Source organism: Rhinatrema bivittatum, chromosome 17 (assembly GCF_901001135.1).
Source record: "Rhinatrema bivittatum chromosome 17, aRhiBiv1.1, whole genome shotgun sequence".
Classification (NCBI taxonomy): Eukaryota; Metazoa; Chordata; class Amphibia; order Gymnophiona; family Rhinatrematidae; genus Rhinatrema; species Rhinatrema bivittatum.
In genome coordinates, this window is record NC_042631.1 from 21,878,154 (window position 1) to 21,903,216 (window position 25,063).

Here is a 25,063-nt window from a genome sequence, read left to right on the forward strand (position 1 = left end):
TATGAGCAGCATATTTTTTTTGTGTCCCCACTCTCAGTGACTTTGAACCTCACTCCCTCATTCACAAGGTAGAGGTCTTTAAAATCCTGAAAAGTCTTGAACGAGTAGATGTAAATCGGTTATTTACACTTTCGGATAATAGAAGGACTAGGGGGCACTCCATGAAGTTAGCAAGCAGCACATTTAAGACTAATTGTAGTAAATTCTTTTTCACTCAACGCACAATAAAGCTCTGGAATTTGTTGCCAGAAGATGTGGTTAGTGCAGTTAGTATAGCTGGGTTTAAAAAAGGTTTGGATAAGTTCTTGGAGGAGAAGTCCATTAACTGCTATTAATCAAGTTGACTTAGGGAATGGCCTCGTCTATTACTGGTATCAAACATTGGGATCTTCTTGGTGTTTGGGTACTTGCCAGGTTCTTGTGGCCTGCTTTGGCCTCTGTTGGAAACAGGATGCTGGGTTTGATGGACCCTTAGTCTGACCCAGCATGGCATGTTGTTAAGACAACCTGGCCGGATGACTCCAGTTCCTTCTTGGCTGAGGGTTGGAGGAGACGTCTCCTCTATGTAAACCCTTCAACACTATTCCTCTACTAGTAGGGGTCACTGCAGTAGTGGCAACCACGTTACCCTCTCTCACTCAAGCTTTTCAACTCCATAAGATGGCCAATCTCAACTGCTCCTCTGGAACCAGTCTCTTGCAGCACAGGGTCAACCAAAGCTATATTTGTTTTATAAGTTTAAAATGTGAAAACTTGTGCAGAGATGTTTCCATTGAAGGAGCATATATTAAACTGGGAATGAACATTATTACAGACATGTACTATGTGCCTGATCCCATCGATGTATGCTGCTGTTCCCTTCCAGATCTCTCTGGGCCACATCAACCTCTAGAATGGATTAGATTTGGGTGACACCTAGTGGCCAGATTGAGGATCCAGATTGCAGGATTCTGGAAGGAGCCCTAGCACATGGCCCCTAGCCCAAGATTGTTGTGTAGCAACCGACCTAGGTACATTTTAGAGGGGGACGGATTATAAAATAGAGGAAATTATCCCCACATAGTTGCAGCTTGAAAGATCAAGGTACCAGAATCCCAGCCCTGGTTCTACTTGAGCTGGAGCAAACTGCTAAGCCAAAAGAAATATACTTTACTCGGTGCCTTATTACGAGGTCTTTGTTTGTTTTAGCAATTTGCTTTATTTCTAGTGAGGCCAGAGGCCTGGACAGAGCTGAAGGCCGGGAGGCCACAGGACAGACACAAGAATCAGAAGGCTCAGGGGCCAAAGGGAAAAGGCAAGGCAAAATAGGCATCAGAAGGCCCAGAGGAATGGCCTGGAAAGGCCGCAAGACAGAAGAGGCTAGAGCAAGGAGCCGAGTAGATGCTGAAGCATTGAGGCAGAGGCACAACAGGATTAAATAGGACTGGGGTCTGGGCATGGTGCAGGTAGGCAAAAGCCGGTTCGGCCAGCCAGGGCATGGAGGTCTGCGGGCGCAGAGGCCGTAGGATTGGCTGAGGCAAGAAAGCAAGGGACATGTAGGAGAGAACAGTTCGGAGCCGGGCTTGCCGGATTCCTCCGATGGAGGGGAGGCCAAAAATGCAACAGTTCCACTTCCTTTTTGCCTTTATAACAAAGGCCACAGACCATTTTAGTAGCCATCCTCTGTACTGATGCAGTCTGGTTTATATCATTTTGAAGATGCAATTTCCAGCATTGTACATAGTACGCCAAATAAGGCCTCACCAGGGCCCTATTGCACATTTCGTTATTGTCCACAAAAAGACAAATCTTTCCTAATAGACCTTCCACAATATTACTTACAAAAATGTTGAACAGGCAGTCCAGTTCCCAAATCCTATGGCACATCACTAGTAATAACCCCTCTCCTTGGAGTTCACTCCCCTTTGTTGCCTCCCACTCAACTGGGGTTCCCTGTACGTACCAGGATCAGTCCAGACTGCTGGGTTATGCCTCCCCTCCAGCAGATGGAGTCAGAGAAAGCTGAAAAGGCACCCCCTAGATATACCGGTGTGCCACCTGCGATCCCTCAGTATATTCTCTGACTCCAGCAGATTGAGAGGCATAACCTGCGGTCCTGATCTTTCGGGGTTTTGCATTGATCTCCAGGTTTTGTTTTGATGTTCTGACCCTGACTAGATCAACTAGTTATTCTTTCTTTTTATCTAAAAAAAAGAAAAATAGAGTTTAAGGGTTCGTCTTGTCTTGTCAGCGCAGCGAGGTGGCAGGATTGGATTGCGGGCAGGCTTGCAGGGCACTGCCCTTGGACAACTTACCCGAAGCTAGACAGTCCCAGGGGGCCAGGGGAAGAGCTTACTGGTGGGCCGGTCACCCTCCCACCACAGTTGAAATTGCCAGAGGGTTCCTCTGAAGGGGGCTTGACATAGAGCGGGCATTTTCTTTGTTTAAAAAAAAAAAAAAAAGAGAAACAAAACAAAAGAAAATACTAATTACTGGGTTAAAGTTAGTGCTCTACAGCCGCATGAGTCCTGCGGTGAGCCTTGTGATTTCAGCCCCGGCCTGCCCTAGATCGGTCCCGGGACTCCGGAGGTGGTGGCTGGTTCACCCGGCGCGTTGCTTTCGCTGCAGGACAATTCTTACCTTTGGCGCGTTTTTTGCTGATTCCTTCCCGCCTCCTATATGCCGCGTTCTTCGGCCTGCACGGCCTGTGGGGGGGCAGGGGTGCGACTCTCCCGAGAGGGTCTCTGCTCCGATGTATTCCCGGGGGCAAGGGACCCTCTCTGGGGCCGAGCGCGGCCCACAGAGCTACTTCAGCCGCTTCTTCAGGGCGGCCCCGGACAATTGCTGGTCCCCGGTCAACAGCCCCGCCTCCCATAGAGAAGGAGGCGGCGGCCATTTTGAGCACGTTCCACGATTGGCTTATCCATGCAAAGTCGGAGGTGTCGTGCAGGTGAGCGGTTCGGTTGGTCGTCGAGCAACTTCAGAGACTAGGTTGGGTAGTCAACTTTGTGAAGAGTCAGTTGGAGCCGACTCAGCAATTGGAGTTCCTGGGAGCCCGATTCGATACTGCATTGGGAAAAGAAACTGCTTTTCTGTGCACCCTCCGACTTAATATCATGGTGATATTAAGTCGGAGGTCCCGAAGTGTTTAAAAAAAAAAAAAAATGTAAAATGGGCCGGCAGCTGTCGGGCCGAAAACCGGACGCTCAATTTTGCCGGTGTTAGGTTTCCGAACCCGTGGCTGTCAGCAGGCTCGAGAACCGATGCCAGCAAAATTGAGTGTCAGCTGTCACACCCGCTGACAGCCGCCACTCCGGGCTAAATGGAGGCGCTAGGGACGCGCTAGTGTCCCTAGCGCCTCCTTTTGCCTGTTTCTACCGCACCACCTAATTTGCATACTGAATCGCGCGCACCGGCGAGTGGCCAGTGGGCTTGCCGGGAGAGCGGGCGTTCGTCTGCTCTCCTGCGGACTTTACTGAATCGGGCTGATAGTGAGTGGGTGATTTTTTTTTTTTTTTAATAATTATATGAACTTCCTTTTAATTATATAAAATCGTTAAATATAACCCCCAGAAGTAACCCTGGCCATTATTACAAAACTTTAGTGTGTAAAATGGCTGCTACATGCCGCACTGCATTAGATATGAGTGCAGCACCTAATAGCGTTACTTCTTTCTGAACCAATTTTATGCATTTCGAAGAGGGATTAAGTTTAGTTATCGTGATATTTTTATTTAGTTTTGATGATCTGAGATAGGCGACTCAAAAGTGTACGCATTGTCTTTTTGTGGGTGTTAGAATCCAGCTGGTGTCCTGCTAAGAGGATATCTCCCTTAAGGTAACCTTAAACTTGTGCAGAAGAGTCACGCAATTGCTGCACGGGTGTGTTTAATGAAAATGCATATTAAATCACATCTTTAATGAAGATTATTGGACAAAAGGGGATCTTGCAGCAACCGACCTGATGGCTTGAGGCTTCTGCTGTGGCACAAATCTCAGAACATTGCCAGTAATTGAGGAGGGTAGCCAAATCATTAACGCAGAACTCAGAAGTCAGAGAGAGCTGCCTTACAGTTCCCATAATCTTTATTCATTTCCACCCATTTAATCTTTCTATAGTCCGGCGAAGCTTGTAAGCTCTCAGGGACAGGGGCCTTGCAGCTATGCTTTAGCGTGTACGGCAGCCTGTAAGCCATGCAGCAGAGGCTTCCCTGGAGGGTGAGCTATTCTGTGTGGGGTAAAGAATTACCTGTCATCCTGAGGGGAATCACAGGATGGATGCAAAGGGTGTATTGCCCCCCCCCCCCCCCCCCCCCGGGCAGAACCTATGGGAGAGGAAGCCCAGAAATTCAAATAAAGTGAAGAGGCAAGACCCTCACTCAAATTTCAGTACACACTCTTCCACCCCATCCTCACAAATGCCAACACACAGAAGTCAGAGAGAGCTGCCTTACAGTTCCCATAATTTTTATTCATTTCCACCCGTTTAATCTTTCTATAGGCCGGCGAAGCCCGCGGCTTGAAAACCGGACGCTCAATTTTGCCGGCATCCGGTTTCTGAACCCATGGCTGTCAGCGGGCTGAGAACCAACGCCGGCAAAATTGAGCATCGGCTGTCAAACCTGCTGACAGCCGCCACTCCTGTCCGAAAAGAGGCGCTAGGGATGCGCTAGTGTCCCTAGCGCCTCTTTTTTTATCGCCGGGCCTAATTTAAATAAATTTATTTACTGTATCGTGCGCACAGGAGAGTGGGCGCTCGCCCGCTCTCCCGCATTTTTTTTTTTACTGTATCAGCCCGTTAGTCTCGGGGGGGGGGGGGGGTGTAGGATGCATGTTTTCGACACGCTATTACCCCTTACTGAATAAGGGGTAAAGCTAGCTGGTCGAAAACACGCGTCCAAATGCCGGCTAGCAGTGCGCTCCACCGATGCACTTACAGGCACTTAGTGCAGCTCAGCAATAGCAAAGCAGCATTCAGATTTGCTGCTTCGCTATTAGACCCTGATAACCAAGCCCTTCTCCACAGCTCGCTCCCCTCCCCTCTCTCTGAACTTAACTCGTTCCTCCCCTTGCCTCACGTTAAACTCGGCAGCGCGAGACAAGCTCCCGCTGCCTTAGCCTATAATACTAATCCTGAAAAGCCACCGGCCCCGTTAGAAGGCGTCTTCCTCCTGCAGAGAGCAGGGGGGAGAGGCGCCTGTGCAGCTCCGCTCCTCCCACCTCAGGTTACGTCACGCCCAGCCTCGCTTATAAAGGGCAGGCCGGGCTCGGCTCTGTAACGCGGGAGCGGCCGCGATGTTCTACTCGGGCCTCCTGACGGAGGGCGGCAGGAAGGAGGCGCAGCTGCGGGAGGCGGCGGCTCTCCGGCAGCAGCAGCAGCGGCGGATGAAGCAAGCCGTGCAGTTCAACCACAAGGACTCTGCCGACCTCTTGCCCCTGGATGGGCTGAAGAGGCTGGGCACCTCCAAGGATACCGTAAGCCGCTTCCAGCGTTTGCCCTGCTCCTTTAGCGGGTGGATGATGGCACCGTAGGCTTCCTACTTTCGGGGGGGGTGGAGGGGGTGTTTCCCGTTAATGCGCTTTAGATCAGACAAACGAGCACGAGACTTCTTGTCTGCAGTGGCTCTGATGGCGAGATGGATTTTGGGCGTCAGCGTGGCAGAGTGCACGCGCAGTTAGTTTAAATCCCATCCCTGGCATTGCTTCATTAATTTACAGGACTTCAGGAAGGCATGCCCCCGTCTAATTCAGTGTGTGAAATGCCTTGTTCTGCTGCATCTTAAACGTCAAGTATTTAACGATCTGCTTCTTTGGAGATGTATGAAATGTTGTAGGAGCCTAAAGGAGAAATGTCATTCAATAGAAGCGTATTGCAGAGCTGATGTTATTTTCAGGGTTTGTATTAATTTAACCACGTAAAACAAATTCCCGGGGTGATCCCTATCCACGTTCTCTCCATTAACCTACCATGTGAGTTAAGCAAACAGGTAGGATACTGATCCATGGGCACAGGGTAGGTGACTCTGTTGGGAGGGGAGGGAGGCACCTAGCGCCAAGCATCCTTGGTACAGCCTGTGATGCTACGCAGGCCTCCTCTCTAAGGGCCATCGCCAGTGATGTCATCTATGCACAATGGCTGCTTGGAGGGAAGGGGGGCATAATGGCTGCTGGGATGGGCAGCTACCATACTCCTGGTGCCTCTTGGGCTTGCAGGGGTCTCCCCCCCCCCCCCCCACCCCCCTCCCAACCTGATCCAAGGAGGCTGCAGTCCTATTGGAGGTCTTGGGCTGAGAACCTGAAGGAGGGATAAAAGGCTTGGGCATAGGCTATGCCAACCTCCTTCCTCCTGGAGTGGTGGGGGGGGGGAGCTGCCAGCCCACCCACCGTCCCTCCCACTTTATGGATGCATCATATGGTAGGGGCAGTTTGAGTTTGACGGCCTCCGTAGAAGAGCCCGGCCCTGCTAGCCTGGGTCGGACCATGGGTTGCCCTCCTTCGTATTGTCTGTATCGCCCACGTTCTGCTATGCAAGGCTTGGGTGCACAAGCTAGACTTTTTTTTTTGTTAGGGTCAGTTATTAATAAATAATATTTAGAAAGGCCTTCCTTTGAAGGATGTAAATTATGCAATTCCATACTCTGCTTCTCAACTTACTCCTGATTCCTGTATACTGCCTTTCCCTTTCCCACCGACTCCCATTCTTCCCTGATATGGGGGGGTGGGGAGGAGACAAGAGAGTCAGACTAGTAGTGCGGGTATGACTCCCTTCCCCCCCCCTACTATGATTCCCCCCTTTCCCTTACCCTCATTTTCCCTTACAAATAACTCCCTTCAAGTCAGACTTTTGTTAATATTATTACTCATATATATTTGATATGTATACTCCTAGTTTTTCTGTTAAATTAGCACTTTACTTATTCCACTTATGTTCATTGTAAAGCCTTTGGCTGAATTACTGTTTGCTGTAAACCGAGGTGATGTGCGTTACGTGCCGCGGTATATAAAAAACTATAAATAAATAAATAAAGCTGCGGCAGTATTTTAATGTCCACTTGAGTCCTTGCCTCTGGCTTGTTGCTTGTGTGTATGGCGCACGATGCAGGGGGCCTGCATGTCACAAGCAAGATTTTTCCCAGAGTGAATACAAGTATATATATATATATATATATATATATATATATATATATATATATACTTTACAAGTTGTAGCACTGAGCTTCGGAGACTTCATAGGATATCGTCATTAGCTCGCTTTGCTCAGCAGAGTGACTTTCATGCCCACAACCTTGAGCTTATAGCAGGCTGGTCCTCTGCAGTCTACCAGCAGCACCTAAACTGAGGGAATCACTAGAGGCAGAAAGCCACCACATCAATCCACTACAAGAAGAAAATCAGAAGTGGCTATATATATATATCACAGCCACCAATAGTTTTCTCTGCCTTACATGTACAAATGTTCGCGTGTATATGGTAATCGTACTGGGGTTTGGTGGACTATTATTTATATTTGGGTTTTTATTTTTCTGTAATGGATCGATTGCTAGTGTAGAAAGGTATGGTAGGAGGTAGAGGGATGTGTAGTGCATCTGTCACTAACGGAATGGCATGCATCCACCCCCAATTAGAGCTTTGAGGTGATTATGGGACAGGATTTTAATGAGTGTAAAAATCAAAACAAAAAATAAATAAATAAAAGCTCCCTTTCTTTAATTGCACTGGAAACTTACGAACATGCATCGCCATGGCAACAGTGCAACCTAATTGCTTCTGTTGGTGCACATAAACAAATATAGCTGCCCGGTGTGACAAGCAGCGGTGACGCGCAGTGCCAGCATCCCCGGTGCTGAGTCCTGAGAAGTCTCATTGATGGCAATTATAATCGTCTTCAGACTTAATTAACCCTGATGGGTATTGTACCATAGAGCCTGCCTGCCGTATCGTGCATGACTCCCCAAGGACCTGTGCACAAGCATGCTAACGATTGGTACATGGAAAAAAAAATGTTAGCACCAAGTGGACAGCTGAGGATGAGCGAAGTTTAGCTCCCCGGAGAAAGGGCAAGTCATGGTTGGACCCGCATGGATAATTCTGATGTTGACAGCTATCCAGTTTTGTAACCAGTGAGGATAATTTTGATTTTGTAGCTGGAGTCACTTTTTTTTTTTTTTTTTTTTCAGGCAGGCAAGAATGAATTTTGAACTGCTAGTAGGAATTCAGAACCTGTGCGACGTAAAGCCTAATCCCATGTCTTACCAAAAAAAAACCACCACGTGATGGGCGTTATCAAGGAGAACGGGCTGGCACTGTCTTTGTGCGTGTGAACAGATTCAGCTCTGCCCGCCCACAAACGTGTCACAGGACTGCTGAGGATGAAACATCCTAATTTCAAAAGTATTTGTAGAGACCTAGCACAGGATGGCAGATAAGAACTGCAAAACCTGCCTGCTCTTCCCTTTCCTGTTGCAATATATTCGAATCTACTTGATTCGATTATAGTAACCTCACTTCTTGGCTACTAAAGGAACTTTGCATTTCAGTATTATTTTTGCCTCTGTTGCGAGGTTATTCCATTCATCATTTAGCTTTTCTCTGAAGAAATATACCCCAGTTTACCCCCTTTGGGCCTCACAGCATGACCTCTTGCTTTTTACAGCCTTCGGAAAATCTGCTCGCTTTTTCTGTTCGTGCCATTGAGGCATTTCAGTGCCTCTGTCACGTGTCCCACTCCATCTTCTCCTCTAGAGCAGGGATGCTCAAAATTGTCCTTAGGGGGAGCCCCCCAGCCAGTCACGGTTTTCAGGATCTCTCTCGTGAATATGCATGAGATATTTGTTTGCATGCACTACCTCCTATGTGTGTGCAAATATTTGTCGGGCAGAAAAGGACCATCCTGAGGGATATCCTGGAAACCCGACTGGCTGGGGGATTGCAAGGACTGGTTTAAGCAGCCCTGCTCTAGGGTATGTATAATTTAAGTTTCACTTCGGGGGGGGGAGGGGCTTAGAATGCGCACTCAGCACCATGTAGTAGCCCTCTCTCTACTGTCTCTATCTCTTCTCTCATTTTGCAGCCTTCAGAATTGGACAAAATAGACCAGTTGACGTTTCACCTGCTCATGTCGTACTCTAAATATGTCGAGAGCCTGTTAACATTTCATGTATTTTGTAATACGTATTCCTTGATCATTCTTGGCGGGTGGGGTTTCTGCTGCGGCAGCATGCAAGATTCTCCTTTTCCTAAAACTCCTACGGTCAGGCTGTCAAAGTCCCCTGATCTTGCCAAGCTGTACCATCCCTGTTCCATAACCAAGGCACAAAAAAATCAGCGTCGTGTCTGTTCTTGTTCCTTTTCCATCTGCCTAGTGGAGTTGTCACATTTGTTCATTGATTGCTCCTCCTCCCAGAAAATCATATAATGAGTAGATTCATTCTCCCCCCTCACCAACAGCACCTCTTCAGTTCTAATAGCTGTATCTTTGCTTTCCTGTGGTAAGCATTGGATGGAGGATGAGCAGGTGTGCTTTGAAGCTACCTGTACTGCCCCTGCATGCATGGTGTCGGTATCCGGCACTGGGCTGTGACGAGGCAGCGAGGCTTGCCTCTCCCCATACTCCGTGTGTAGGAGAGGACAGGATGGGAAGGATTGGTGTTTCTGGGCTATCTAGAGAATGGCTTAGTCCTGAAGGAATCCATTTCTCTGATCTTATTCCTACGGGCTGTTGAAAACGCACTGCTGCTGCTCCTCCTCTTGGAAAAAGCGCTGTCTTGTACTGTGCGTGCAGCCCTGTTGCTGTTGCGTGCCCAAGGCTGACGACCTCTCCTGCAGGCACGGAAATAGCCCTTACAGCCCTTTTAAGGAAGGACGAGGTGCTGAAAAATGGTTTTACCGCAGCACCCAAAGGTCAGGCAAAAGGCTGCATTGAAAGCAGATTGTAAGTAAGCCCCATCCTGCCTTTATAGGTTACTGGAGGTCCCTAGAATATTTCACTTTAAATCTAGGAGGAGATGTGAGAGAACAGCCAGAAAAAGAGATGCAAGGCTGTGATAGCTTCTTGGAGAGACTCACTGAAGGTGGAAGAGACAAACACAAAGGCAGGGTAAACAGAAGAAGTATCCGGAATAGTTTATTAATGATTTCTTTTTTAACATGAACATTTTTATTGACACACAATAATATCAACAATACAGCAATAAAGCATGTACCACAAAGATATGCATAACAGTGTCATCATTTCATACCCTCCCGAGTTCCTCCCACCCTCTCCCCAAAAAGATAACCCCCGCCCCTCGTTCCATGAACGATAAAACAGTACAACGGCAACAGCAAATTGAAGCAGTGAAGTAATGAAGGAAAAGAGAAACACCCGACCAGGAAACCAAAGAACAGAACAGGGAATCTCAGTCCCATTTAGGCATAGATCCTCAATCCATCTACAAAGGCAAGTAAGCAGCGGGATGGTAAGGTCACCCTGACCCTCTCGAAACCCCAAACTATGTAGCAGACATCAGGGATGCCTCAGTAGTCCGCCACTGGAGATAAGGATTCCATACGTGGTAAAACATTTTCAGTCTCCTACGCCTCTCCGCTGTAAGCTTATTCAGGGTACAAAGTTGATCAGTCCTCCGCTGTACCGCAGCCAGACTAGGCCCGGTCGCGTCCCTCCACAGACGAGCAATCTCCAAACGAGCAGCTATACACACTTGTACACACAGTTCCGACGTCCCCACAGATGCACAGCCACCGAAATCATGCAGCAGAGCTCCGTCGATTGTGAGGGAGACAGGGTGGACAAGCATCTTATTTAACCAACATTCAACTTTTTGCCACAGGGACTTGATACAGGCCCCCTCCCACCACATGTGTAAAAAGGAGCCCCGAACATCACACCCTCGCCAACATGTGCCATTATGCTTGGGATCTATCTTTCCCAATTTTTCCGGAGTAATATACCAACGGTATAATAATTTATACCCATTTTCTACAAGAAGGGATGAAATAGAAGCTTTGCTAATATGGAGGTAAATCCGATCCCAATCAGACAGGTTCACGTCCCGCCCTAGATCAGCACACCATGCTCTAATATGACTGGGTTCTACCATCAGTCTACCATTGAGTAACTTATAAATTTTAGAAAGAAGCCCCCTCGTTCTAAGAGGGCTGGAACAAAAACCTTCAAATAAAGTTTTACCGCCCCGTAAATCCGCCAACACACCAGTGGTAACACAAAAATGCTCCAACTGCTTGTAGGACAGAAATTCAGTGGCTGGCATGCCCACCTTCTCTTGAAGGGTGACGTAGGAGAGAAGTTTATCCCCGCCCCAAATATGCTCCAACCGAGTTATGGACCTGTCTTTCCAAGCATGAAATGCTGATGCAGGCAACCCCGGGCGAAAATCAGTATTATGGTATAAATTGGTCATATAGAAATATTTCTTATTGCCCACCAGCTTAGCTTTCCAAGTGGCCCACAACCACAAGGTATGGCGCGTGGTAGGCAAGGTAGTTGAGCACGTCCGCCACGTGCTCCTAGGCTGCCAGGGTAAGGCAGCTAACGGCATCTCCGGCACCTGGGACTGCTCAATGGTTACCCAGTGTTTGGGGGCCGGAGCCGCATGCCACTCCACAAGGGAACGAACCTGGCCCGCTACATAATACCATTGAATATTAGGCACACTGAGCCCCCCGTCTAATTTAGATTGGTACAGAACAGGCCGCCCAATGCGAGGCGGACGCCGTCTCCAAATAAAGCTAAAGATCCGTCGCTGCCACAGTTTAAGTGCTGCGTTAGGGATAGCTATGGGCAAAGACTGGAAAAGGTATAATAATTTCGGAAGAACGTTCATCTTAATAGTTGCTATGCGCCCCAGCCAGGATAAAGGTAATCTATGCCAGACATCCAAATCAAAGTAAATTTTCCGAATAAGTGGAGGGTAGTTACACCCATAAATATCCCTTGGATGACTAGATAAATAAACCCCCAAATACTTGAGTTTTTTATGAGCCCATCGGAAAGGGTGGAGTGGTTGTAAGGATTGTACGGTAGGAGTGGAACATGTAAGATTAAGAATCTCCGATTTTTCCCAGTTGACTCGGTATCCAGAAGCGTCACTAAACCCCCTTATTTCCTGCTCAATGGCCAATAAGGAAGCATGGGGGTCCGTCACGGTAAACATGACATCATCAGCAAAAAGGCAAAGTTTATGGTGTGTACCACCTGCGTGCACTCCTTGAATAGCCAAATTGCTGCGGATCTTAATTGCCAAGGGCTCCAGAAAAATCGCAAAAAGGATGGGCGATAAAGGGCATCCCTGCCTCGTTCCCCGTCCCATCTCAAAGCTAGCAGAATACCCCCCATTTATTTTGAGGCATGCTTGAGGGTGATCATACAACTTGAGCAGCCATTCGCAAAAGTACGGGCCAAACCCCATTCTGCGCAATACTCCAAACAAGAAAAGCCAGTGTACCATGTCGAATGCTTTTTCAGCATCCATTGAGAGAAGGAGCGCATCTCCCCGTCGACCATGAACCAGCCACATCAAGTCTATCAGTTTCCGAATGTTGTCCCCAGCCATTCTCCCCGGGATGAATCCTGCTTGGTCCGGATGTATGAGATCACTGATATAGTTATTCATACGACCCGCTAAGATTTTCGCTAGTATCTTAAGGTCCAAATTTATCAGGGAGATCGGACAGTAGGAACCACAGACCGTGGGATCACGGCCCGGCTTGGGAAGTATCGTAATACCCGCTAGATTGGCTTGTGGTCCCAATTTGACTCCCATTCTTAAAGAATTATACACTTTTTGCAAGTGTGCTACCAAATGAGGCCCAAATTGTTTATAAAATTTGGCCGTCAAGCCATCGGGACCCGGAGATTTCCCCACCTTTAATTCATGGATGCTATCAATTATCTCAGCTGCAGTAATCTCAGCATCGATAGCCGTTTGCGCCTCAGCGGTTAGGCTAGGCAATCTTAAATCCGCTAGGTAACCATCTACAGTGGCCTGGGATATAGTAGCATCTGAGGCATATAATTGAGCGTAGAAGTCTAAAAAACGTTCCCGAATTTCCGAATTGCTAGTTAGGATAGCACCGGTAGCTGATTTAATTTTGGCAATATTATTTTGATATTGAATGCGTTTTAAACGGGAGGCTAACTGCTTTCCCGCCTTATTGCCTCCCTCAAAGTATTCCTGCTTCGCCAGCATAAAGGAGTGTGCGATCTTATTGGTTTCCAGTCGGGTAAGGTCCTCCCTAGCCCGGGTAAGCTTCAGCCATACTTTCCCCGAGCCACTGTGCTGATGCTGTTGAGATAATTGGCGAATGGTATCTCTCAATTCCTGAGCAATTTTGGTATCCCTCTTTTTGACAAAGGTGCCACGAGAAATCAAGAGCCCCCTAAAGTATGCCTTAAACGCATCCCACACTATGGGCGCAGAAATATCCTCCCCCCCATTGAGGACAAAAAAACGTTTGATGTCCTCAGTGAGCACTGTGACATAATCTTCTTCACTCAGTAGGGATTCATTTAGACGCCAAAACCGTACCCCAGCATCATAACCCTGTAAGAATACCTCTAGTATCACCACTGCATGGTCCGACCACACCACCGGGCTTATGTCGGAGTGTCGGATCTGGTGAAAGAGCCCCTTGTCTGCAAAAAAATAGTCTATCCTTGAATATGAGCAGTGTGGTGCTGAGTAAAATGTATAGACTCTTGAAGTAGGATAATGCACCCTCCAGACGTCCAGTAGTTGCCATGTATCCATAAGATCATGTAACTTTGCTCTGTGATTATGAGAAGAGGAAACACTGCCCCTAGATGCATCGAGATGGGGCACCCTTACCACATTGAAATCCCCCCCTAATAACAAAAAACCCTTGCCATGGGATAAGAGCAGGGAACTAACCTGGTCATAAAACCGTCCCTGTTCCTTATTGGGTGCGTATATATTCATTAAGGTATATACCACCCCGTTGATAGAGATCACTAGAATAAGATAACGTCCTAGGGGATCCTTAATACAGCTAAGACATTCAAAAACCACATGCCTACCAAACAGGATGCCCACCCCTGCGTATTTCGCTTTATTGGAACTGGCTGCAAAGAATTGGTGCGGATAATGGGGAGATGCCATGAGCGATTCATACCTCGCCTTGAGATGGGTCTCCTGAACAAAAACAATATCAGTCTTAAGGCTGCCCAATTCCCTGTAAAATAGACGTCTCTTATAAGGAGTGTTGAGCCCCTTAACATTAAGGGAGGCTAGTCGCAATGTAGTCATCCAAACCAATCCAAAGAGGCCTCCGCTACATTATTAAGGCAGGGAGTTCCCATCCCCTTCACTGAAACCGTTGTCTCCTGCACAGATGTGTCAATTCTATTAGCCTCATCAGAGGCCAGTAAGGTTGCCAGAAAATAGTGGGCTCTTTCCCTCACCCACCCAAAGCCCCCCCTCCCTATATCCCTCCCCTCCCATATAGCAGATCTACATACTCCTTCCTGTAGATCCATACTCTCTGTACTTGTGGAGGAAGATTAAAACTGGCTTCGCTCCCCCTTCCCCAATAGCATAATGAATAAGCAGTGACATGCTAAACTTTCCCCACTCTGAACATATACAAATCACATTAAACTTCAGAAACAATTTAACAACAAGCATAGGCACGCATAAGCAGAGAACTCGCCCAGCCCAAGGCCTGTAGTTCAAACGAGTAACCATCCATATGGACCCGGAGCAGTTCAGGTCTTCCCATCCGCTGGCTTAACAGTATCGGAGTGCCTCTTCAGCCGGCTGTTTCTAGTGGTGGCTCTCTGCCATCTGGGATGCTGTCCCTGAGGAAGTGCCTTCCGAAGAGAACCAGAGGTCGGTATCGCAGGACAAAAACCCTTGTCCTTCAAGAGTAGGACCGCCTCCGACACTGATTGTAGATGCGAAGTCTGTCCTTCCCAGGTGAAAGTCAAGCCAAACGGGTGTAACCAGCGATATTTGATATTAGCGCCCCGAAGAAATTGTGTGACTTCCCGGAACTCGTAACGGCTCTGCAGCGTAGCTTGGGAAAGGTCTGCATAAATAGAGATCTCCTGGGCTTCCCATACCCATTTCTGTTGTTTCCGTGCAGCCGCAGCTATTTTCTCCTTTTGTGAGTAGCTGTGGAAACAAACAATTATGTCCCTAGGGACATTCGCTCTCGGGGGGCGCAGTGCTCGATGTGCTCTGTCAATCTTAATTTCCTCCCCTTCTGGCTGCGCATCCAAAGTCTCGCCAGTCAGTAGATTAGTGCAGAAACGGGTAATCAAAAGTTCACAATTTTCGCTAGTAGAATTCTCTGCGAAGCCCCGGAAGCGCAAATTTCCCCGCCGGGCTCTGTTCTCCAAGTCAGCCATTTTGGCCCGCATGGCAGCATTTTCTCCCTGTAGTTCATGGCAGATTTCCTGGAGCTGCTTCGTTGCCTCCACCTGTTCCTCCATTTTGCACTCGTGGTCATCAACCCGCCGGCCCATAGTGTGCAGCTCCTCCTGAAAATCCTCCATCATGTCGCGGATCTCCTTCTTATAACTTTTAAGATCCTGCCGAATGCTGCAGAACCATTCCCGGAACTCCGATCGAGTCGGAGCCACATCCGACTCGATATTAAATTCATCTGCGCCATCTGGTGAGTCAGAGAGCATGTCTGAAGTCGCGCTCCTTAGCTGTGCCTCCGCCCCCTCTCCGCCTGTCTTTTGATAAGAAAAGCAGCGGAAATCCACAGATTTACGTTTCGCCGCCATCCCAGATGTCTACTATCTGTATTCGCCGCGTGGGAAGCCAAAATTTGCGATTTGTCGCCCTTAAGAAAGCTTTCGTTAGGGAAGGTAGCGGGAGCTCAGTAGTTAGGCAGCCATTTAGTCGGCTGACGTCACTTCCTCTTATTAATGATTTCTGTTCTCGCATTCCTTTGCATCGTTTTGCTCACTTTTAATTACCCTGCATCTACTGGACAGACTGTGCTCTCCTCAGACAAAATGCAAATGGAGGCCACGAGGGCAGGCTGCATGCCGGATCTGGTGCCTAGGAATGGAGGCAGCGTGAGGTGGTTGACTGTAACCTGCTCTGAAGTGCCCGGGCAGATGCCCCACCTGAGCGCCGGTCACCATCAGACGCTCTGGTTTCATACGCAGTGATGGCCAAGCTGGAGAGAAGCCACACAAGAGTTCAAAATCCCAGAATTTTAAAAAATAGTGACTTTGGTAAAATGGGTGAGCACCCGGGGGTAGGCGACGTGGAAGAAGAATGGGCTAAACTGAAAAGGAGTTACCGGAAAAGCAACAGGAAAGCATACAGAAGTAAGGAAAGCATACAAAGCAGGGACACGGGTAAAACTGACAAGAGGCGACGGCAAAAGCACTTACAGGAGAAAAAAATACCCAGTAAGGTAAAGCAAGGCGCCGACACTTTTTGTCAGGTATCTCCATGGAAATAGACGACCAAAAGTGGAGCTGTAAGAGGAAAAATGGGGCAGAGAGAGATGAGGAAAAAGCAAAATTGCTAAACCAAGAACTTCTGTTTAGTGTTCGCCGAAGAGTGGCGGAAAGAAGGCCGCTCTTGGCTGTCCAGTGGAGTCGATACCGCACCATTTCCAGAGGAGAGCGTTCGGAGGGGATTAGCAAAGCTGAAGCTCGACCGAGCCACGGGGCTGGATGGGATGCATCCAAGGAGAACTGCTCACCGATCTCTGGTACCGTCTGCCTGCAGAAAGGCAGGTGGCGTCCCTCTTCAGAAAAGTGGCAACGGGAGAGGAGGCTGGAAACCACAGGCCGGTCGGTCTGACCCCGGTGGTGGTGGAAATTTTAATGGAGACTGAAAGAGAGGATGGGGAGCTTGCTGGTTAGCTCTACCAGAGGGAGATCGTGTCAAACACATCTCACTGATGTGTGTGTGTGTGCGTGGGTGAGCAGAGAATTAGCTCAAGGACATACGATGGATGTGGTTCACATGGATTTCAGCAAAGCTTTTGATACTGAGGTTTATAAAGAGCAGCCTTGGGGGATTAGAAACTGGCAGCAAATGGAATTCACACTGAGGAGAAAAAGGTGATTCGGTTCTGGAGCTGGTTCTGTTCAATCTCTTCATGCCCAATATTGCAATAGAGTTAGATGGAAAAGCTTTTTACCTTTTTGCAAATGACACTCAAGACCTGTAGTAGAGTAGACAGAATGAAAAGTGGTCTAAAAAATCTTGAGAAGTTGTCAAATGCTTGGCAGTTAAGTGAACAAGTGCAGTCGTGCATTTCGGATACAGAAATCCGAGAGCTCAATACATTGGGAGGTGAAGAGCTGATGTGCACTGAGCAGGTGAGAGACCTCAGGTTAATAGTGGCTGATCTCAAGGTAACAAAACAATGATTATAAAATGTTTCTGCAAGCAGTTAAAAGCTCATTTCTTTCAGCTAATTTATGTTAATTTGTTGGTTATTCATTAGTGTGTCCACTGTGTATACTGTTTATGTAAATGTTGTATTCTGCTTAGAATGGAATGTCTATTATAAGTGAATTATAAACATTTTAAATAAATAAAGCAATGGCCAGAGTTAGGAGGATGCATGGGCTTCCCAAACTTGCCCTGGGGACCCCACAGCCAGCTGGCTTTTCAGGATATCCACAAGGAATATGCAGGAGACAGATTTGCATATCATGGAGACTCAGCATGGGCTTTCAGTACAGTGGGGCAAAACCAGTGCTGGATCAGCCTTTTTGGATTGCCCTGGGTGAGGTAGCGACCCGAGTCCTGGAACATGAGCCTCTGTCCACAGCTAAATGTGTTACCTTGGGCAGGCCACACTCTATCCCTGTACCTGGTATCAGTGTCCCACTGGTTATCCTCCTTCTATCACATCTCTGAAATTATATATTTGTATAATTCCATACATTCTAGCTCACCAGTCTTACTGTTCAGACTTCTGACATTTGCATACAGACATTAAGTATGTTTTTTATTTCTCCTTTCATTTCTTTTTCTGTTCACAGCCTACTTGTTAGTAAATGGTGCAGGCAGTTTAGAGTCATTCAGATCTGGGTGCTCTGTTTACATCTATCTGGGGTACTTCAGCCTTAAACCCAACCTCTACTGGGATATTCTACAGGAACTTCCCTGGTTTTCAAGTATCTTTGAAAGATACATCCCTCTGAAACATGCGATTCTGAGCGACTGTCAGCAAACCCACCCCATGGTCTAGTTTGAAAGGAAAAATTGTATAAAACCGCATCAGCAAGCCTGACAACGGCAGTGAGCCCACTTGCCGTCCGGACTTCTCGTCATGTGCGGCGTGTTGTTGTAACAAACTTTTTATCTCTTTTTGTTATTTTTATATAGAGGCGACTTATTAAATGTCCTCTAGGTCCCGTCTGTAAGTTGTGAAATACATCTTTAATCCCGCTCTGTCCCAACAATCACCCGACAGCGGCCGGTGTTTCACGATCAAAATCGCTTCATCAGGGGCAAATTTCCCAAAATTATGAAACGGCAGTAGCTATAAAGTCAAGAGGACACAAACTATCAGAACTGAAAAAATAATATAAGGCAAGTACTTAACTTTGTGTTGAATGCAGCACCGCAAACCTTTCTGTTGGACCCAAATGTCTCAAAAAACTTTACAGCCGTCCGGGACAGAAAAGCCTTGGACGCTTTGGCCCTTTAAAAAGCCCGCGCTTTTGTGCACGTAATGGCGTCATCACGTAGCTGTCATCATGGGATGATCGTAATTGGAAATACTTAGCAATTATATCTGTCAAATAATTCAATCAAAGAAAAACTTGCAGCTCTAGTGCAGAATTCAGCCCGTCTGGTTCCACTGTTTTGAGCCGATGAATCCATCGCTGTTCTGCCCGTAGGAGGCGAACGTCAAAATTCCCGCCTCTCCAATTTGGAGAAAATTGTTCCAGAACGCATACCTTTAACTGTTCAAAATTATGTTGGAAAGCTATACAATGTGAAGTTAAAGGGGCCGATAGCCGGCCAGTGGAAATGCATGACCGGTGCTCAATAATCCTAGTCTTGAGAGCCCGTTTGGTCTTGCCAATATACAGTTTATTGCAGGGACATTGTATTATGTAGATCACTCCGGTAGATCGGCAGTCCGTGAAATTTCTAAGTATGAAAGTAAAATTTTCTCAGGTAAAATGTATTGCTGATGTTGTAATCATCACCAAACAAACTGTGCATTTGCCACATGAGGTATGAGATCCAATTGTGGTTTTTGAGTGAGGCATCGTTGTGTCTGAATGTACCACCAGATCTTTGAGGTTCGAACTCCTAGTAAAGGCAAATCTAGGCAATTCAGAAAATTCATGGTAAGTTTGTAGAACATGCCAATTGTCAAACATGATCTGTTTCATTGTCTGAGTCATCGAGGAATAAGGCAAAACACAGGTCAATATATCTGAAGTGTCTGAATTGTGTGGTAAAAACAACCAATCTCTATTTGTGAATCTGGCCCGAGTAAGGGCTCTCTTCACACAGCGGGAGGGATAGCCTCTTTTAATGAAACGGTCTGTAAGTAAAGTGGCTTGTTGACGAAAATCCTCCATAGATGTGCATAACCTTCTTAATCTGAAAAACTGGCTTACTGGCAAGTTTTCTTTAAGGGCGCGAGGATGTGCGCTGCTAAAGTGTAGAAAAGTGTTTGAAGAGACTGGTTTTCTATAGATTGAAGTCTCAAAACCTAAAGGTCTCTTCTGAATTTTTATATCCAAAAAATGTATCTCTGTCAAACTTGTTTCAGAAGTAAAACGTAAATGACTGTTACACCCATTTAGCCAGAGCAGAAAATCTTGAAATGATGATGTTGTGCCATGCCAGAAAATCAGTATGTCATCAATATACCTCTTCCAGATTTTAATATTGCGATGGAACGGATTGTTGTTGTAAATCCACTTGGTTTCAAACTCTGCCATGTAGAGATTCGCCAGGTCCGGTGCCATGGTGGCACCCATGGCGGTGCCACACGTTTGCTGGTAGAAGGCCCCTTCAAACTCGAAAAATTTTTTTGTAAGGGCTATCTCTAATAACTTTGTTAAAAAACTGGTGGGAATCCTGTGTGGTCGAGGTCTGTCTTCCAAGAATTTTGTGGCTATTAAGATCATCTCGTCCTGGGGAATACTAGTATAAAGTGCTTCCACATCCAGGGTGACCAATAGCAACTGTGAAGTATCTTCTTGAAAAGATTCTAAATATTGAACTATTTGTTGCGAATCTCTAATGTAAGATTCTTGTATTGCCACAAATGGTGCCAAAAACACATCTATGAATCGAGATAATGGTTCAAGTAATGACCCTCTACTCGAGACTATTGGCCTTCCGGGTGGCATTTGAATGTTTTTGTGTATCTTTGGTAAATGATAAAATACAGGTATAATCGGAAATCTATTAACCAAAAAGGAGATTTCATGTGCAGTCAAAAAACCTTGATCCATCCCTTGTTGTATCAGCTGTTCGATAGACTGTAGAATAGACTCTGTGGGGTCTGTTTGTAACGGAGTGTAGAACTGTATGTTCTGGAGCTGTCTTAAAGCCTCTGCTTGATAATGATGTCGGTGTTACGAAATAAGTCTAAATGGTTTCCACCAGGCCCGGTGGACCCCATCATATACACTTATTATCAAATCACTTTGCGTGATCTCAAGGCTGCCTTCACTACGGATCGATCGTATACCAATTTGACGCGACAGGAAGCTCAAGCTTTAAAAGAATTACAAGATAATCATCAGCTCATTATCAAACCCGCAGATAAAGGCGGCAAAATAGTGCTGATGGACAGACATCATTATCAAGCAGAGGCTTTAAGACAGCTCCAGAACATACAGTTCTACACTCCGTTACAAACAGACCCCACAGAGTCTATTCTACAGTCTATCGAACAGCTGATACAACAAGGGACGGATCAAGGTTTTTTGACTGCACATGAAATCTCCTTTTTGGTTAATAGATTTCCGATTATACCTGTATTTTATCATTTACCAAAGATACACAAAAACATTCAAATGCCACCCGGAAGGCCAATAGTCTCGAGTAGAGGGTCATTACTTGAACCATTATCTCGATTCATAGATGTGTTTTTGGCACCATTTGTGGCAATACAAGAATCTTACATTAGAGATTCGCAACAAATAGTTCAATATTTAGAATCTTTTCAAGAAGATACTTCACAGTTGCTATTGGTCACCCTGGATGTGGAAGCACTTTATACTAGTATTCCCCAGGACGAGATGATCTTAATAGCCACAAAATTCTTGGAAGACAGACCTCGACCACACAGGATTCCCACCAGTTTTTTAACAAAGTTATTAGAGATAGCCCTTACAAAAAAATTTTTCGAGTTTGAAGGGGCCTTCTACCAGCAAACGTGTGGCACCGCCATGGGTGCCACCATGGCACCGGACCTGGCGAATCTCTACATGGCAGAGTTTGAAACCAAGTGGATTTACAACAACAATCCGTTCCATCGCAATATTAAAATCTGGAAGAGGTATATTGATGACATACTGATTTTCTGGCATGGCACAACATCATCATTTCAAGATTTTCTGCTCTGGCTAAATGGGTGTAACAGTCATTTACGTTTTACTTCTGAAACAAGTTTGACAGAGATACATTTTTTGGATATAAAAATTCAGAAGAGACCTTTAGGTTTTGAGACTTCAATCTATAGAAAACCAGTCTCTTCAAACACTTTTCTACACTTTAGCAGCGCACATCCTCGCGCCCTTAAAGAAAACTTGCCAGTAAGCCAGTTTTTCAGATTAAGAAGGTTATGCACATCTATGGAGGATTTTCGTCAACAAGCCACTTTACTTACAGACCGTTTCATTAAAAGAGGCTATCCCTCCCGCTGTGTGAAGAGAGCCCTTACTCGGGCCAGATTCACAAATAGAGATTGGTTGTTTTTACCACACAATTCAGACACTTCAGATATATTGACCTGTGTTTTGCCTTATTCCTCGATGACTCAGACAATGAAACAGATCATGTTTGACAATTGGCATGTTCTACAAACTTACCATGAATTTTCTGAATTGCCTAGATTTGCCTTTACTAGGAGTTCGAACCTCAAAGATCTGGTGGTACATTCAGACACAACGATGCCTCACTCAAAAACCACAATTGGATCTCATACCTCATGTGGCAAATGCACAGTTTGTTTGGTGATGATTACAACATCAGCAATACATTTTACCTGAGAAAATTTTACTTTCATACTTAGAAATTTCACGGACTGCCGATCTACCGGAGTGATCTACATAATACAATGTCCCTGCAATAAACTGTATATTGGCAAGACCAAACGGGCTCTCAAGACTAGGATTATTGAGCACCGGTCATGCATTTCCACTGGCCGGCTATCGGCCCCTTTAACTTCACATTGTATAGCTTTCCAACATAATTTTGAACAGTTAAAGGTATGCGTTCTGGAACAATTTTCTCCAAATTGGAGAGGCGGGAATTTTGACGTTCGCCTCCTACGGGCAGAACAGCGATGGATTCATCGGCTCAAAACAGTGGAACCAGACGGGCTGAATTCTGCACTAGAGCTGCAAGTTTTTCTTTGATTGAATTATTTGACAGATATAATTGCTAAGTATTTCCAATTACGATCATCCCATGATGACAGCTACGTGATGACGCCATTACGTGCACAAAAGCGCGGGCTTTTTAAAGGGCCAAAGCGTCCAAGGCTTTTCTGTCCCGGACGGCTGTAAAGTTTTTTGAGACATTTGGGTCCAACAGAAAGGTTTGCGGTGCTGCATTCAACACAAAGTTAAGTACTTGCCTTATATTATTTTTTCAGTTCTGATAGTTTGTGTCCTCTTGACTTTATAGCTACTGCCGTTTCATAATTTTGGGAAATTTGCCCCTGATGAAGCGATTTTGATCGCGAAACACCGGCCGCTGTCGGGTGATTGTTGGGACAGAGCGGGATTAAAGATGTATTTCACAACTTACAGACGGGACCTAGAGGACATTTAATAAGTCGCCTCTATATAAAAATAACAAAAAGAGATAAAAAGTTTGTTACAACAACACGCCGCACATGACGAGAAGTCCGGACGGCAAGTGGGCTCACTGCCGTTGTCAGGCTTGCTGATGCGGTTTTATACAATTTTTCAAAAATTATTGGATAGAATTTTTTTGTTGAGAATAGCACATTGTGGATAAAGTTCAGATACCTTGTTTTTTTGATTGCTTACAGTTTGATATATAAAACAAGAGCTGTGGTTCTTTGTGCTTGAACTAGTTTGAAAGGAGCCATCCTCTTCAAATGTTGGCACCAGCAGCCTGCTTCTGTGCTGGTTGAGGTGGAACCCAATCTGTTGCAATAGGCTCCCTGTTCCCTAACACATTTAAAACCCATTTCCCTGTACCATCGTCTCATCCATGCATTCAGACTCGTGCTGTGCATGGAATGGAGAGTTAAGCACCAGGAAATGGTGGCTCGGATTGGCCCTTGTCGGAGGTGGAGTTGTGGGTTCAGCATGGCCATCGGGCTGATCCAGCATAGCACGTCTTACCTTCTTGTCCTGTTGGTCCAGGATTTTGATCAAGCCAAGCGTTCTGCATTTTCAGTTTCTCGCATTTTCTAGAGAGTAACTGGCAACTGTGAATTACAAGGTTACAATTACATGTAACGGATTTAGCTAACATTTAGCTGAAGCTGCAAAGAGTGGCACAGTTTTTCGTGAAGAGAGCATTGGCTCTCAAAAACTAGTCAAGAAATGCATTGTTCGTCCAACAAAAAGATATCTCCTTATTTAATTTTTTTTTTTGTTAGTCTACCTGAGAGAGAGGGAGAGAGATGAATATGTGTATAATTTTAATTATGATTGGTGACTTTAACTATAGGCTTTCCTCGGAGTTGCAAAGTGCAGTTAATTATAAGTATAAATCTGGCTCGATCTCTCAGTATCCTTCTAGATCTTAAGTTGGTTCTAGTCAGAGCCGCTAAGGATAGAGGCGCCGTGATGAGCATATGAACTGCCTCACACTGCCAAAATGCAAATATTTGCATAGACTGCCTTTTATGTGTAATATTCGTTTGCAAATCAGCAGTGTAAGGTTAGTGACAGTAAACCATAAAGCAACCAAATGTTCTCCCTGGGGATTCCTCCGGAGCTTTGGCTCCTTATGTTTCGTACTGAGCTTCTGTTTAAATGTCTTCCCGGGAGACCAGGCATTAGCATGTAATAGCTTTTTATATTTATGCTTTCTAGCAGCCACACAACATTCTGCAAAGACGCTTACTGGAGACCAATCTCTCTAAATTACGGAGTAACCGGGCGGTGTGGACGCCTAAGAATGAGATCTCGCCCCAGAGCAACAAGCTTAGTCCACCGAGGACAGAGAGCCCGAAGAAAGGCGAGGAGGAGGAGCTGATATTCGTGCAGTGCCAGGTAACGCGTCCGGTCCCGGCCCAGTTTTACTTTTTATCGAGTGGCAACTCGAATGAAAAGGAACCCAGCAGGATACTTGCCCTAGGGAGGGGCCCTCTGTGGTTCCCAGTAACACGGGAGCTGGTCAGTCACTTGCCCAAGCCCCTTGTGTCACCACAGACCCCGCTCAGCCTTCAGTCTCCCCCCCACCCCCCCCGGAGCACGTCCCATGGTGCTTCAATTCTATCATTTTTTCGGGAGGCTATCCCAGGCACCCGCTATCATTCATCACCTGCTTTCTTCATTTTTTTTTAATTAATTTTTTCCCCTGTGGGCTAGCAAAACCTTGACTTTCTATTTTCCGAATATGTGGCAGAGCCCTTGGGGGGGGGGGGGGGGGGGGGAGGGAGCTGGGCAACAGAAGGAAAATCCTCAACAACTGAAAAATTATCTTAGGAAGTAGCCATTGTATGTCCTGCTTAAGCACTTAAGAAAGCAATGAGATTGCAAAATGCACCCAGAATTGTTTTGCGATTGGTGTGGGTTTAGCACGAATGGGCTGGGAGGTCCCACCTCTTTAGATCGTGCTGAAGTGAGGGGAACCAGTCCTGGTTTTCTACTAATTCATTTATGGACAGACCCCATGTCCTGCTTTTCATAGGTCTACAGAGGAGGGGAGGG

General features: G+C 46.3%; 1 protein-coding gene across 1 annotated transcript in view; it reads left to right on the plus strand.

Moving 5' to 3' along the window:
• The first annotated feature begins 5,014 nt into the window (after window positions 1–5,014).
• NRIP3 (nuclear receptor interacting protein 3) overlaps window positions 5,015–25,063 on the plus strand; it is a 36,441-nt gene continuing 16,392 nt past the window's right edge. The window contains exons 1-2 of the mRNA XM_029582867.1: window positions 5,015–5,454; window positions 24,224–24,403. Of these exons, the coding sequence (XP_029438727.1) occupies window positions 5,275–5,454; window positions 24,224–24,403 (360 nt within the window). The 5' untranslated portion in view covers window positions 5,015–5,274. The remainder of the gene's footprint in view (window positions 5,455–24,223; window positions 24,404–25,063) is intronic.